At 30.2% G+C, this 16,696-nt stretch overlaps 2 protein-coding genes and 1 long non-coding RNA gene across 11 annotated transcripts; 2 read left to right on the top strand and 1 right to left on the bottom strand.

The window, feature by feature from the left end:
* Positions 1–25: 25 nt before the first annotated feature.
* Positions 26–14,099, bottom strand: LOC126874391 (UTP--glucose-1-phosphate uridylyltransferase). 9 transcript variants are annotated; one of them, XM_050636361.1, is made up of 11 exons: positions 13,951–14,097; positions 2,458–2,735; positions 2,174–2,382; positions 1,844–2,026; positions 1,532–1,737; positions 1,370–1,445; positions 1,129–1,275; positions 916–1,054; positions 714–851; positions 464–630; positions 26–379 (listed from the first exon to the last, which is right to left on the bottom strand). In XM_050636361.1, the coding sequence occupies exons 2-11, from the start codon at positions 2,519–2,521 to the stop codon at positions 167–169; spliced, it is 1,542 nt and encodes a 513-aa protein (XP_050492318.1). In that variant the 5' UTR covers positions 2,522–2,735; positions 13,951–14,097; the 3' UTR covers positions 26–166. The 9 variants fall into 9 exon arrangements, with proteins under 9 accessions (XP_050492318.1, XP_050492320.1, XP_050492319.1 ...); XM_050636363.1 differs by having other exon boundaries at positions 2,458–2,717; XM_050636362.1 differs by lacking the exon at positions 13,951–14,097 and adding an exon at positions 9,224–9,410.
* On the top strand, positions 11,761–12,613 carry LOC126874401 (uncharacterized). Its single transcript, XR_007692787.1, has 2 exons — positions 11,761–11,927; positions 12,182–12,613. It is a non-coding gene; the product is annotated as an uncharacterized LOC126874401 (long non-coding RNA).
* On the top strand, positions 14,075–16,185 carry LOC126874396 (m7GpppX diphosphatase). Its single transcript, XM_050636378.1, has 5 exons — positions 14,075–14,217; positions 14,308–14,923; positions 15,001–15,146; positions 15,303–15,639; positions 15,841–16,185. The coding sequence occupies exons 2-5, from the start codon at positions 14,569–14,571 to the stop codon at positions 16,020–16,022; spliced, it is 1,020 nt and encodes a 339-aa protein (XP_050492335.1). The 5' UTR covers positions 14,075–14,217; positions 14,308–14,568; the 3' UTR covers positions 16,023–16,185.
* The last annotated feature ends 511 nt before the right edge of the window (positions 16,186–16,696 follow it).

Raw genomic sequence — 16,696 nt, 5'->3', positions numbered from 1 at the left:
TTTAAATTTTACTCTATATTCTTAATTGCTAGTTTTGAAATAATATCTATTTATTTTTATAAATTTTTTACATACGTCATCTGTAATATTAAATAAAAGTACACTATATGTATTTTTTCTTGATTTTTATATTATGCAACAGATAAACTTTCTTTTTATATATTATTTAGTGATTCAAAATACGTAAATTTCCAGAAACTATCTTATTTTCTAAAATTGTGCCTGCTGGAAGATCGATGCGTTCTCCATGGTTTGCAATAATTATAACAGTTCCTTTTAGAGTTACACCTTTTCCAAAAGTAACATCACCTGATACTGTAAGGTGGTCTAATTCCAACAAATCTGGTATAGCTGGAAATCTAGTAAGGAATTCTTTAACCTATGCGGAAAATTTTACATTAATTACAAAATATTCCAGCTGTCAAATATCTGTGATGTATAATTATAGAAATGAAACAGTAACCTTTGAAAAATGATTATCGCCCAATTTTATAAGAGGTGTTGTAGGAAACATTCGTTGAGGACTCATTACTAATGAACCATTGCGAAGAATATACAAATTGCTCATAACAAGCATTAAATCTGAAGTCTTCTTCACTGGTAAGAATCTACTGCGTGGAACATTTATACCTATTTACAGATTTATATACATGTACATCCAACAAGAAAATTTAAAAGATCACGCAGAACATATAATCTTGGTTTCCTCTTACCAATACTCCCTTCAAATGATTTCATAGCAGCTCCAACAGCTGTTTCTAATTGAATAATATTTAAACCATTCGAGAAGGTCTTATTATTTACAATAATCTCCATATTCAAGGAATTCTTCTCAAGTACCCTTTCAATAGCTAACAAGATAAGAAATAAATATTACATTTATGAATTGTATAATTGGAAGAGAGAAATAAGTACCACTGAGTTTTATCCATAAATTATTTGTATTGAAAAACTTGAATGTTTTTATAGATTTGAAATCATCTACGTGGTCCTTTGGAACCTGAGCAATTTCAAGTAGGCGTAGCTTATCCTCATATTTGATTAGTGTGCCACCCTGTACAGATATATAAAAATATGCTTGTTTTAAACAATTTTAAGATTTCAATTTATAAGAAAAGATTATATTACCTTAACATCAGCTCGAGTTTTATCAGTAACTTCCATAACGAATTCAAGAGGCGAAGCTTCACGTTTGTCTAACAGTAATTTCAAAATTTTGAAATCTACGGTAGCACCTAGATTATCAATATTTGAAATGAAACAATATTCACGCCCCTGTATTGAGAGAAAATATTTGTTAAATATAAGTAATACTGTACGCGCGTCACATAATTCTTAATTTAAAAAATCATAATGTATACATATGTACCTCTTTTATAAATTTTTTTAATAAACCTGAATTTCTGAAACTTTCATAGAAGTCTCCATGACCAGGAGGATACCACCTATTAATGAGTATAAGTATCCATATATGAATAAATATGTGTATATAATAGATAAGTGTCAAAAAGTTGTTTGATATTAATCTTACGCTTCAATGTCATCATTAACATCACAGTGCTTTGCAGTCGGAAGTAAGGAATCTCTATTTATACGAGGATAACAACTTTGATTAAACGTATGAATATCAACATCTATTCCTTTATATTTTCTAATAATTCGTTGTGTATCATCATCCGTATTGAAGGAATTCATCAAAATAAGCGGGACATTTGCATTGTAAGTTCTGTTCAAATACTGCAAAAAAGAAAAAAAAAGGTAATAAATAATAAGATAAATTTCCTTTTCTCTAAACATTTCGATATAACTTTAAATCATATATATTTTATAATACTATAGTTACCTCAATTTGTTGTACAGTCAAATCTAGGAACGTAAGCCCATTACGTACTGCTATTACAGATTTAGGACCATGGCATCCCATACTAGTTCCCAAGCCACCATTCAATTTTATAACGATCAGCTTGCTTAAAAGTGCCTTCATTTCTTCTCCTTCCGGAGTTGGCAAGGAATTGTAATCTCTTATCTAACAATATAATTAAATTTTTTCTAATTATAATTAAACTTATCTTGGCTTTTCAATATCTTTTTCAAGGAAAAATGTTACAAAATGACAAAGCAATTCGCTATATTCAATTACGTTTGCAATTTTAAGTTAAAAATTATTATTTACCGCATCGTCGGGCAGCTTCTGTATACGATCCCATTCTAGCGAAGGTCCTTCCTCCTGGAGGAACCGTTTGAAGAGGTGAGTGAAGCCGTCGAACTGTCGATGGACCTCCTCCTTGACCTCCCCTGTTGCGCTTTCCTCGAGTTTCTCTAGTTCATGTTGGAGTTCGTTCAGGGCATCCCTCTTAGTTCTTTCGCGGAATGCCTGTGTATCTGAGGGACTGCGTTGATGACCGCGTGCCTGCGGATTTATTCACCAGGATATTTGAAAAACAGAGCGATAAATACCTTGTCTCCTAAAAAATTCGTTGGGCCTGTCGTCGCCACCATCCAATTTCGTAAGATCGTGCATGACGTATGGACGGTTCCTTATATTTTCTTTCCCGTTTTCTTTTTTTTTTTATTTATTGTCCCTTTCTTTTTAGAATGTTACTTTTGTTTAGATTTATTCGAGATTGTTACCGAAAGAACTTGTTAAGAAGGAGCAACTCGTTAGGCAGCCTTATGGAGAAAGAAGATACTATTTTCCTGGTTCCCTTTAAACGATCCTTAATCAAACGAAGATCCTAATGGTTTGAATATATTTCTGTTTACGCATTCTTGGTGACACCGTCAATGATTATTTTGTTTCTCGATCGTTGTTTCTTTTCGGGAAAATGAATTGATATTTGATACATGAATCAAGTTTTAGATATATACAATGGTATGAAGGTGATTTGAACACTTATAGAAACCTTCTGCGAATGTATTATGAATCTTATACGAAACACTTTTAAATTTCATTAGCATTGTAATGAGACACGACTATCGTGATTGAACTGGTACAACAAGACTACTATGATATTACAAAACTACAAGACAGTTATGATTTTGGCGAATATTACTATATAAAAACATAATCTTGTAGAATTGTTAAAGTAGAATCGAGTAATTTCAGTAAACGGATATATGTATCCTGATAAAAATATTTGTAACAATTTCTGTTTAAATAGAGATTATTTACAGTTGCAGATTTTTCAATTAAAGACAATGCGACAAAACTACGAGACAAGATATTTTTTTATAAAATAAATAGCAATAATTCATGAAAAATAATTTCTATTTATCCATTAATATGTAATGTGTACTACCACTTTTGTTTCTTATCATTTCGATTATTCTCTTCAGTAATAATTCATGAAATTTGTGTATAACATTTTGATCCAGTAATTTCTACTCATTTAAAATACGGTTGTTTAACTCTTTTATAGTATTGAATTGTCTGTCGTGTGCATAAACTTGTCGCGCAAAGAACTAGCAGCTTTAACAATGTTCAGATCTCGGGATTTGTGGAACCATAATAATACTTCGATATTTTTTGTTTCCAGACTTTGCATAAATTATCGTATTGAAAAAAATAAAATTTTGTGTAGCCATTTCATAAGCATATTTAATTAACAGTATTTGGATTGTTTAAACATATAGAGTTTACTCTTCATTTTATCGGAAACAAACTTGATATTGCTTTTACCAGCGTGATCTATAGTTGCCTACACCGTAACACCCTCTCCACCCATTTATCTTTTCTGTTTAATGAGTATCTCCTTTCTGAAGTCATAAATAATAATGAAAGCCATTAGAACCATTCTAAATTAAAGCGTTCGTCTGAAAATATTACCTCCCTCCATGTTTTGTTTCACTTTTCTCTCCGCGAAATCAAATCGTGTTTTCTCCAGTGCTGTCTTCGGAAGTTTTAGCCGGTTCAACTGGCTTACTCCTTTAAGGGGGGGCTAATTCTACCTTTTTTCCGAGACACGCCCGAATAATCGCTGCCATTGCCGTATTTTTCAATTTTAATCGTATTTCAAATTTTATACAATATTCTTCGAATGTCATACTTCAATGTACTATTGGTTTTAATAAAGAGATTTTAACTGTGTCGTCACGATTAATTCACAAAAACATGCCTTATTTTGTACGAATTAACCTTAGCCCCCCCTTAATTATTCATTGTACATTCCTTATGCTTGTATTGGCTACGTCTTCTGTTGCAATTTGCCATGTTATGAAAGCTGAATTCAATGTCACCCTTAACGAGTCAGTTGTTTGCGACGTCTTTGAGAAGTGTGTACCCAAAATGTGTCGCGAAAAGTAAGCGATGACGAGTATACTAGTGAAACACAGAGTATGTATGGTTGTTATAATATAGAATTAAGTTGTAATGAAATGACTGTTTTATTTCTTAATTTATTACCGACAGAGTCCATCATAACACAAAATATTGCTATTTCTTCATATTTGGCAAAAACAGCTAACTGGTTGAAACGGCACGTCTTTCTCGAGTAATTGTAGCTTTCGGGCGTCCACCGGCATGCTTTTTCGAGTACCTTTTCGAATCCTTTAGATAGTTACGTAAAGTAAGGCGGCTATTTTAATATGCGCGGTACTTTTGTCAATGAAAACTTTTCCTTTTACAAGCTACTCATTAATTTGCTTCCACGAGGCATCTTACTGTATATTTAACGTAAGGACTAGCATTTTTCATATACAGGGTGGTTGGTAACTGGTGGTACAAGGGGGTGATTCTAGGCGAAAAAAGAAGTCGAAAATATAGAATAAAAATTTTTCGTTCGAGGCTTCGTTTTCGAGAAAATCGACTTTGAATTTTCGCTCGGTACGCGTGCACTTTATCGCGTCTCGTTATAACGGATCTCACTGTAGATCGTCGTCTCGATGGAAAAATTAAAAAAAAAAATTTTTATTCTATATTTTCGACTTCTTTTTTCGCGTAGAATCACCCCCTTTCCGCTTGTACCACCAGTTACCAACCACCCTGTATAACACATCCAATAACACAAAACTAATTACTACGGTGAAAATTACACGAATAACTCATTACTTTCCGCCTTGTAGTTTTGTCGCAAAGAAAATATGTTTATGTTGATTATCCAAATTCTGGGAATGACAGCCTTCGGTGTTTCGTAGAACTGAACAGTAGATATGCTTTTATATTGTAAAGTAAACAATAGCGTTACGAATGAAAGAAGAAGATTCCTGAGTGAGAATTCCTGAGTTAAATATAATTTTTCTCAATTTTCGTGCATGTCTTGTAGCTTTGTCGCAGTGTGTAATTATTAATTGCAAGGACAAAGCTATAAATAAAATTATCGTAAGTAATTTTCCACACGAAGTAATACATTCACAAATGAATAAATGAATTTTATAAATACTAATATCTTGATAAAACCAATGCGAAAGACGTGTAGCTGCGTACAGTGCACATTGATATTATATTAAGCTGCTTTTATCAAAATCATTATCGACATGCGAAAATCACTCGAAGCTGTCACCTTAAACCACGTGAATACCGTCTTTGTTCTAAGGAAAGACTAACTTCAAAAAGATTATCGTCAGATCCCAAGACGAGGTTTCAGTTGAATTTAACGAGTTCTTGTTTTACGTAAATACATAATTTTTGTTTTCTATCTAACTCGAGATAAACATACCTTTTGAACATAAATATTATATTTTGTTCTTAATTGTCACTGTATAATTGTAGAAAAATACATCGTTTTAGCAATTAAAATAAAATACTTATCGGACTGGTTAAACTAGGTAATAAATAATATTAGAATTAGATATTTTCTGTGAGTAAAATGAACAAAAGTAAGATAAAGGTATTAGTCACATTCATTTTTTAAAGAACCTTAAGAGTCGTCCGATAAAATTCACTAGATAAATATTCGCCGATTCATCGGTAATCGTCAAACAAAAAAAAAATATATATATATATATATAAAGAAAAGATAAAAGTGTTAAAAGTTCAATGCGCTTATCAGCTTTTTATATCGTGTAAAATATTATTCTTTTTTAATTCGAACATTCGGTCTAATAAATTTTGACTGACATTAAAATCCAAGGAATGGAATATAATCTGGATGAATTACATGGTATTTGGATTATTCATGTTGAACCCTGAAAGTATGTAAATGGTTGTACTCTAATCAAATATGTCAAGTATAATGTAATAACTGAAACTTGAAAGTAATTGTAGGCAAATATAAAAATTACGTTAGAACATTAAATTGTGAGAAATCAATTTTGTTATTTATTACTATCTTCTGTCACTCTATCCTCAACATTAGACACCCGTGATAAATTATACCAATAAACAATGATGATTATCAGTAACAAATGTGATAGTAGACAATTTTTACAAATTTTCGACTTCTTGTATTTTTAAACGTAATATACAAGCTAAGTTGCGAAATACATATCTATATAATCAATATTTAAATAATCGGTACAAAAGCGAGAAAAATCCTTCATGACATCTTATAGTAAGCGTTTACGTCGTAGCAATTTTTAACAAGTATTTTTTAGATTCCAAGAGTAAATAAAAAATTCTTGAAATAGTTTTTCTGATCTATTAGTGTAAAAGGAGCCTCTGAAAGTAGGTTTTTCCATAGAAACCGAAATTCACCCTACGATTTTTAAATAGCAACGTATATATTCCTTTTCACGCTCTTGAATTATACGAATAATCAATCCAAAGAGACAGGTGAAAAGAAAAGTACATAATATCGCTTAAAAACTGCAAATTGACTTCACTTTTTATGGAAACGAGATACTTTCATATGTTTCTTCGTATCGAATCGTTACGCAATTAAATTAATAATTTTAATATTTTTTTAGCTTTCTCTGTTCAAATTTACCAACTTACGAGGTAATATCGTATTACGAGGAAGAAACGAAAAGTTCGTTTAACGAACGATAACGAATATTGTTCGATCGTAGCGAATAGATGAATTGGTCTTTGCATTCATTCCTCCTTCATAATTTTTATTTCTCAGATAGATAAATAAGAAACATGAAAACGGCTGATTATTCCCTCTTCGCAACAAAGGACTATTCAAGTATTTAAAGGGATGATTGTGACATCGCTGAAACGATACATTATCTTCTACAATTTCTTTGAAAAGAAAACTTTAAACAAAACGTTATTTATGAAAGGATGTTATCTCATTTATTGCATGAAAAATTGCATTTTATTTAATTAATTCACTCTGATCATTTTAACTGTATTATCTTACTTTTTATATTCCTATTTCCTTTGCAATTACTTACAATTTAAAAAATATTATATAATTTGTGCTTATAGTTTCAGAAATCTTCAAAAGTTCATATACATATATAATACATACATATAATACACACATTATACATATATAATGTAATGAATTCGTTAATGAAACGAATGAAAATATTAATAAATCATAAATCTGTAATTAATAATCTCCAGATCTTTTATGTATTTTTTTTAAACATATAAGAATACATACTGCATATAATATTGTGATATCCAAAGTAAAGCACCTATTTATTGTATATAGTATATGAAACAAATTTCTATTTAGATTTCATTCCGTTAATAATGTTCATAAAAATAGAAAATTGCATAACTATCTGCAGTCTGTTCATCGCGTACTCATAGATTATGAGACATAAAAAAAGTGGTAAGTAATATTAATTTCCATTCGTGTAGAACATTCTGAAATTATACGGAAAAATGATAGGGCGCAAAAAGGGGGATCATGACATGCATTAGGAATTATCGCTAACGTAATACCCATGACAAGTGCGTTTCTGTTGATCCCTTTTAATAACACTGCTTTAAAGCAAACTCGAGATGCCAACACTCATGATGTAACAGCGAACATATTTTAATCGTATTGTGTTAACATGCAATTGCTAGATCTTAGATAACAGTGTGCATATGACAAAGCATTTATAAACAACGATTGCACTCAATCTAATCGCGGCTTGAATCGACATTTTCGATGATTGATTCGTTTAATTATTGTTATCTACTGAGTGTAACAATGTGCTTTTCTAGAAGCAATACAAAAAGCTGCTCTTTAGACAGACAATAGAGAATTGTAGAAGTTACATGTGAATGAATGGAAAGTTCATATGTATTTAAATTTACCAACTTGTATTATGTACAAAACGTAAATACAAAAAATAAATACAAAATACATAAAAGATCGGGCGGCCGTAAAACGCGACTTATATTTCATTGAACGTAGTAGACATAACGATTTGTTTGTGTGATGCAATGTAGTAGATAAGTGGAACGAATTGTATATGTTGAATACAAGAATGATGTCAGTGTCGAAAGTAAGTTTTGAGAAAATTACTAAATGAACATCACTGTGTATTCAACTGATTAAATAGGAATTACCAAATTGGATATTTTCTAGGCGTAGCGATATTTCTATAAAACTATTTATGATATCTTTATTTTTCTTTTTCTTTAAGTTTGATTGTTATAATATGGATATTGTTATAAATTTAATTATCAGATAAAAGGTTTAGAAAGGAGAAGCTAGACAAATATTTAAAATCATCCAAAAAGGTTGTTTTCAGTTATATAAAGTCACGATAATTCAGGAAACGGTTATAAAGAAGACAGTAACTTTCATACTACTTAAATATAGGCTAGTAAAAGGAATTTTTGTAAATCTTTAACGAGAATTATTTTTCAAAATATAAATAAACTAGCTATTTATACAAATTAATAAACAGTTAATAATACTTTTACATAAAATAGAGAGATATAATGAACGACTTTATTATCTACTTAATATCTATGTAATATTTGAACAAACGTGCTAGTTAGAAAAATGTAATCCCCGAGATAAAAATAAAGATCGTGTTACATACAGGTTTCCGACAGAATACAAGTTCTGTTAACATAGTCAGCATTGACTCGCAAAAGTCATAACGACTATTTCAAAACCATGAAACCGAAATTTCCAACAGGTACGAAGAAAAGGACGTACGAATTTATTCGTACATTTTGTGCGAAACTCGCGTAAATACTCTGACGACGTTCTTGCATTCGGTATTATGATTAACTTTGTCGCATTTGTGTATGGTATAGTCGCGCTTTGTAACGAGAGATGAACTGGTAAATCGTTATCACTGATTTTGAAGAGAAATCCGAAAATCCTAGCAAAACCATGGAAAACAACACCCTCTGTTTCTTTCCTCCGGGTACACGATCACTTACATTCAACAAGTATACCATTCACATATAATATATCTGTATATCTCTCTTAAAGCTCAATGAGAGGAGCGTGAACGTTTGCGCGCGCGTCAATTTTCCACTCGTGCAGAAAAACGTGCGAACAATTGTTTAAATTCTCGTCGGGGCGACGTGTGACGCATGCGGACTGAGCTTTCCGATCCTCGAACGAACGAAACCTGACTGAACGCGACACGAGCGCCCGAGTCAATGTATCTTGGAGGAGCGTCGACGTGTTGTCATCGCGGTATAAATCGTCGTATCTCGATAGGAAGCACGTTTCCTATGGCTTCGAACTTCATTTTTAACAAGTGAATCGCCTTATAGTCAGATTGTAAGCATTTATTAAACGATACAGCCGAGATATAGCCAGGTTATAAATTACAGAATTAATCAATGACAACCATTAATTTAACGCTTAGCGTTTTAAGGTTAAACCGTGAGACTAAACTGTTTTAGTACACTGAACAATAGGAAGGAAAAGTATTAATGATATATAACAATAATATGGCGGAGATGTAGAAATAAAGAGAGCAATATTTTCCATATTATTAAATATATCTAAATTTATGAAACTGTATATTACATATATACCTACGGACGCTTATGGTGGTACATAAACGTATACAAACAAACATTAGTTACACTGTTTGGTATAACGAAATAAGATTCATGTATGGTAACATTCCATCGTGACAAACAATAGGAAATACTTATCGTTAGTACTATCTATTCCCACTTCATTATGAGTAGTTATCTGTTAAAGAGGGAAGCCTATAAAATATTATTTACAACATGGGCATTGATTAATACTACTATACGAATTTTGTCTCGACAAAATATTATATTACCATGACGTGAATCTTGTCTCGTTATGACTTACCAAATAATATGACTAATTTTTACGTATACCTATAATTAATTTTTATCTTATTTACAATATATGTAGGTGTCTGTGTATAATATATAGTTATGTATATTTGTATATATTTAAAAATGCATTGAAGAGAACGTCTTTCCTTTATTTCTATATTCGAACTGTACGAATACTTTTCTCTTTTACTGTATGTTTGTAAAAAATATCTTGCGACTTCTCTATACGTTTTCAAATTGGCTTCAAATTCAAACAATACAATTGTAACAGTCGTGTCTCGTTACAATGCTCATACAATACCAAAATGTTTTATATAATACGTCCGATATATAGACCAAAGTTTTCCTTCGTAAATAAGCCACTACATGCGCGACGACCAAAGACATAGTTTTTGAAACTGTTATCGAGCTGTCCTCTGGCCATGAATTTTATCATAATTGGTCCAATCAACGTAACTTTGCAACTGTGGTAGTATAATCGACTCGATATCAAGTGATTTGTGATCGCTGACGAGGTCGTGTAATAGCATCACGAGATTAGAATTTCTTATCTGACCGCGTGTCTGTGCTCCTTATCCCAATAAAACACCATTCAAAGTTCTTTCTCGATTTACATATATGTACTGCGAAAGTGCAAATGATAGCAAATAGGAAAATACACGTAATGGTTGACGACGTAAGCGCCACGATTTTAATGAGCAATGGAATAATTTGATCTCTCTCAACGACGACATACATTTGAACTTTGCTTTACTTTTTGCATTCTATTTCGTTCTATAGACGCAATTTAATCCAGATATGTGGAATTTTTTTGTGATATTTCCAAAGCGATGCTATTGTTGTTAATCGACTCTTAAAAAGTGGCTACTCATCGTGAAAAATATTGGATGATATCTGAACAATTGCGAAACATAATAGGATTACTTTTCAATCGTCTTTTTGATAGGATAGTGGACATATCTAAGTTCATGCAATAGATACGACAAATACAGTACGCATGTAAAATATTGCACAAGTATACGCACGAGAATTGCCAAGTAATGGAGCAATTTGATATTTTATACTCGTGTATTATATAATATACACGAGGAATTAGTAATTCTTTCAATTGCTGTTGCATCACGTTATTTTTATTCGTACTATATATTATATTTCCAGCATACTAAATTTTTAATTAGTATAAACTTTACGCCTTTTAAACTAGTAGTAGTTAAAATATTAAAACTCGAATACTAATTTAGTCGACTGGTGAGAAATTTTAGTAAGTCGCTTTGTGTAAATGCAAATTTAGTCGAGTAGCTTAATCGACGGTCGACTAAGTGGTTGACTGGCAAAGGCTACCAGGTAAAGAACTCTAGTCGACCAGAAAATTTATCAAGTTGGATTCAGTGATCGATATTGAACACAACTACGTTTTACTAACAACTACACAACTAAAATTTGCGTTCGCACACGCAATTTTACTTGCCATTCGACCTTTAATCGACGGTCGATTAAGCTAGTCAACCAAATTTCCATTTACACAAAGCGACTTACTAAAATTTCTCGCCAGTTGGCCGTTCAATCCACCCGCTTGTAGCCACCCTGAAGGTTATCATTCAACGAGATAAATCTTGACACGTGAATCTTCCGTCGGTTTGAAACTTTGCAAAAAAAGAATTAATCACAGTGAGGGAACCAGAAGGTTATCAGTGTTTAGGATTGAAAAATATCGGAATAAACTACTCGAATTGAGTCGACAATTCTTCAGTAAGATTATCTGAAGGTAGTGTGTTACGAGTACGAGTCGTTGACTCGCCCCTATCTTCCAATAATTGTAAGTTGTGGCCTCAGAAAAAATATACATATGTAATAATTGATAATACGAAAAAAAAACGATAATATTGAAATTTTAGGAATAATAATTTTAACAAATAATGTATGAATAATTTTTATAATAAATGAATTTAACGCATAATTGTTATAATAAGTTAATAAGTTGCTAATAACCAAAGTTGATGCGATTCAGCCAATATTTAAAAGAATTTGATGAATAATAACTAACTTTCATAATAAATAAATTGTTTGCAGACGAATAAAATTGTTTTGATGCATTTCCTTACAATTTATATGCATATAAAATTTTATATACGATATACTTATCGTAAGTAAACCTCATAAAAGTAAGCCTCGCGTCTTCTGCAGTCAAATGAAACGTAATCGCAAACTATCTCACACTATCTTGCGTAATAAATGTCTTACAAGGAAGAATATATACCAATGTTTGCCCGTAGTCGAGATGAGGTGTTTTATACGTAGGAAAACTGCCAAGTAGTCTCACTACTCCAATAATTGAGAACAATATTAAAAACATGTGTTTTCTAAATGAAACCAATTTTAATATCATACATTTAATATCGAATATTACAATATTTTCTATATAATAGTTTAGACGAACCAAAATCTGTTTTTATACAACATTCTCTGAAATAAACTATTTACTTTCGATTTATTATAATTATATTATGGAATTTACATTTCATATTATGTTTTTCCTTGTGTTTACTTTTTTAATATAATTGCTTAATGTTTCATCGTCTTCTCACGTCGATAATTGTTTATTTGTGAGCCTCTATTACCCGAACTACGATTGAGTGTAATTTCGTAATACATAAAAGACTTATTCTTATAATGAATGCTATACATGCGTGTAAACGTCTATTATAGGAACTGTTCGGTTATCCGAACTACTCCATCCTCCCACTTGTTCGGATAAACGAGTTTCTAGGCATGTAGATTGGAAGAGTACGATCATAAAAAAGGATAAAGCTCCGCGCGATTAAAAATAGCCAATGTTAAAGAAATTTTCTAAATTTTCTAAAAATATTACTTTCTTAGCATACTGTCGTACTTCCTATCATAGTGTGCCATATGCTCTTGTGACATGAAACAAATATTTTTATATTAACGTAATAAGCAAACGAAATTTTTATTTTACAAATTGCTTGGCAACATGAATGAATGAATGAATAAACCTGACCATAATATTTCAATGTAATAATTGTTTTCATACGATTTTTGAAATATTTATCGTAAAATAAATATACGAAGTAAAATCAAAATAAATCTTTAAATATATAGTATCAAATTAGTAAACTGCAATTTTAATATTCTAAAAGATATGTATTCGCATAAAAATCCGCAGTGTAATAATAATAAATAATTGTTATACTATATAACCTCATACCATTGAAATTAATAATAAGCAATGTTTCCTTAATTCCTTACTATGACTTTTAGACTTCGTTACAGTACTCTTATGACAGCTACGGCCTACAGATAACCTTCTGTTCTCGAAATAATATACACCTATATATTATACAAAATGTCTATAATTTGCATTTATATTTGCGATCTTGACGTTTCATATTTATATATCTATTTTTATTTTACCCTCCATAACATAATGACAAGGAAAGTTATTCAAAGATATCATGTGTTCGACATATCTTAAATGATATAATCCGATTAAAATCACGCATAAACAAAAAGCAAAATAATTGATCATATGAAATAAATAATAAGTCATAATGATCGCAGAAAAAATACACATAACCTCAACGTGTAAGAAGGGTAAGATTTCTGTGTATATACAAAATTAAGACGTTACCACAAAAATGCATCGATTGTTATTTGACAATTTGAAAACATTTAATAGATAAACGAAACATATGAGTATGTTATAAATTAACATTAAATTTTAAATAAATATTCTACAGTATAAAACTACGAATATTTATAGTGAATCAATGTTTCAGGATAAAAATGGAGGGGGGTAGGAAACGAATAGATTTTTTTACCTTTCTGTCATCTACTTGTAGCATCGTTATTAACCTCCTTAGTCCACGTAGAAGCTGTTTCCTAGTGCTCGTCTTCGGTAATCTTGCAAAGGTTACCAAAAGATAAAGTCTTCACTTTGGATCTCGGCCACCGTGTTTAGATTTTATATGTACCTATATATGTAGCAGTTGTACTCAATCTATGGATCCGGTAGACTATCAGACAACGTACAGTGCATACACATGCCATTGGCGAATTAAATCTACATATATGTAAATTATATATATGTATGTATATCTGCGACATAATCAATTATTCATTCTTGTAATATATATAAATACAGACATGCATTAAAATAGCAATCATTGTGTTGATAGGAATTAGATGATTCTCATTCTTATATAGATTATACATTTGTATATGTATACTAATCTACTATATATAGGTTATGCGTATAACCTAAGAATATTGCTTAACTTAATAATCAACAGTCAGTGATAGACTACACCAGAAAAGGTAATGTAATTTTATGGAAAGAAAAATAACGGAGGAAATGTTATTTATGTAATGTTTTTAAATCAATCATATGTAATTTATGAATTAACATTGAGAGCTATTTGAAGAAAACGTCATCAACAATGGCTGAGATATCTTCTAATACCAGTGCGGATGAATGTACTCCAACGAAAAAAATTAAAATAGAAACAGAAAATGAATGCAAAAATGTCACTAGTATACATGACGTAGAATTCTGCTCATCTACATTTAATATAAAAAAAGTTTTGCAAAATAATTGCACAAGGAAACAGATATGTATAGAGGGTGCTTTTAAAGGATATGAAGGTTCGGCGATTATTTTATTGGAGAAACAAAATTTTTCGGATGATGAAGCAGCTTTGAAAGAATTATTTAACAAAGACACAGTTTTACACAAACTTTATAACAATAATATTTATGGGAATTATGAGTGTTATCCTCTTAAAAAATATAATGGTAGACTATAGTGAATTTATAACCTCATTTTCCTTTTTCTTCTTGCTTGATTCTTGAAAACTTTTGTATGATTTAAGGTATAAATGCGACGATAATACATCCTGCAACGGCAAAACATATCGAAAAATTTCGGAGGAAAGATCTTCATATCATAGATGAAACTTATGAACTATATCAAAAAATTACTCTTCCATATATAGAGTCAAGCAGTTTTTCTATAGAAGTATGTGTACAAAAAAATAAGTATACAGAAAAAGTATAATATGCAGGAAAAAACAAACAAATATTCAATAGATTTTCATGCCAAATATATGAAAATTTAATTTGCTTTTACTGCTATAAGATTTATTTATTAGATTGAATTCTTTTATTTTTTTAGTGGGTGTATAATATTTTGGAACATAAGGCAGAACAAGATAAAATTGTATATGAAGATAAAGATGAGAAGACTGGGTTTATAATAGTAAATGATTTGAAATGGGATGGGCAAACAAATACATTAAAATGTATAGCACTTCCGTTTCAAAAGATTCAATGTATTAGAGATTTGAATGCATCTCATCTTCCTCTACTAAAGAATATAAAAGAAGCTGGAACTGCTGCAATTGCTGAAAAGTTTAATGTACCTGCTTCTCAACTTAGAATATATTTACATTATCAACCATCCTATTATTATCTCCATGTTCATTTTGCATATCTCATGTTTGAAGCTCCAGGTAAGTTTAAAATAAATATTTTGGTTTATTTTTATGACTTGCTGCTGTGCCTACATCTACGAAATAAGCTTGTTTTATAATAGATAATGTAATAGATAAGAAAAATAATTAATCTTCCAATCTTGTATAATTATTTTACAAATTTATATTATGTTTTAAAAACAAATGTATCACAGGTTTTCAAATGTTTTTCTTACATAGGTATATATGTGGAGAAAGCACATCTTCTATCTACAATTATAAGAAACATTGAATTAATGTCAGATTATTATACAAAGGCTGTACTGTCATATGTTGTTGCTGAAGGAGATCCTTTGTACACTAAATTTGTAAAAGAAGGAGTTATAAATGAAGTATCTAAATCTAAAACTACAGAAGATTGAAAAATAGGACAAGAATAATTATGTATTAAAGTGATTGTAATTGTTTTATGAACATTACAAATCAAATTAATATCATTTACAAGTATAATTTTATAATTTTAAATTATTATAAATTCCATTTAATATGCTTTGTAATTAATAAACATTTTATATAAGAATCATATTAATCGCTTTTCACTTGAAAATGTTAAAAAAGACTGTATCTGCAATGAATTCTTATCGAATTGACGTAGTCTCTTTGAAAAAAGATAATGTATAAATAAGACTGTAAGATTTAGAATATTTTAAATATATTTAGTCAATAGGTTATTGACAAGAACATTCGTGAAGTATTTGTAATGATGTAATGAAAATGAATATTACTTGTAGCAATATATATTAGTATATAAATAGTACAATTAAAAAAGGGCTTTTCAAATATATTTTTCATTTTAATATTGACAAACTACGTTTACTCAATTAAATAACAAAATATTATCTTTATATGTAATATCACTGATTATTATATTATTTAAAGTAAATATATTCATCACATATATATTTACTTACGTATACATTAAATAAACCATAGAAAATTTTAAGTAACTTTTTAGGTGTTTTTATTCTTATTAATGCGGAGAAAACAACTATCGTAATCGAGGAGAATAACATTTACGAAAATTTCGACTTCTCTC

This window comes from Bombus huntii, chromosome 16, assembly GCF_024542735.1.
Source record: "Bombus huntii isolate Logan2020A chromosome 16, iyBomHunt1.1, whole genome shotgun sequence".
Taxonomy (NCBI): Eukaryota; Metazoa; Arthropoda; class Insecta; order Hymenoptera; family Apidae; genus Bombus; species Bombus huntii.
The sequence above is the reverse complement of the archived record's forward strand: the minus strand, read 5'-3'. Positions and strand labels throughout refer to the sequence as shown.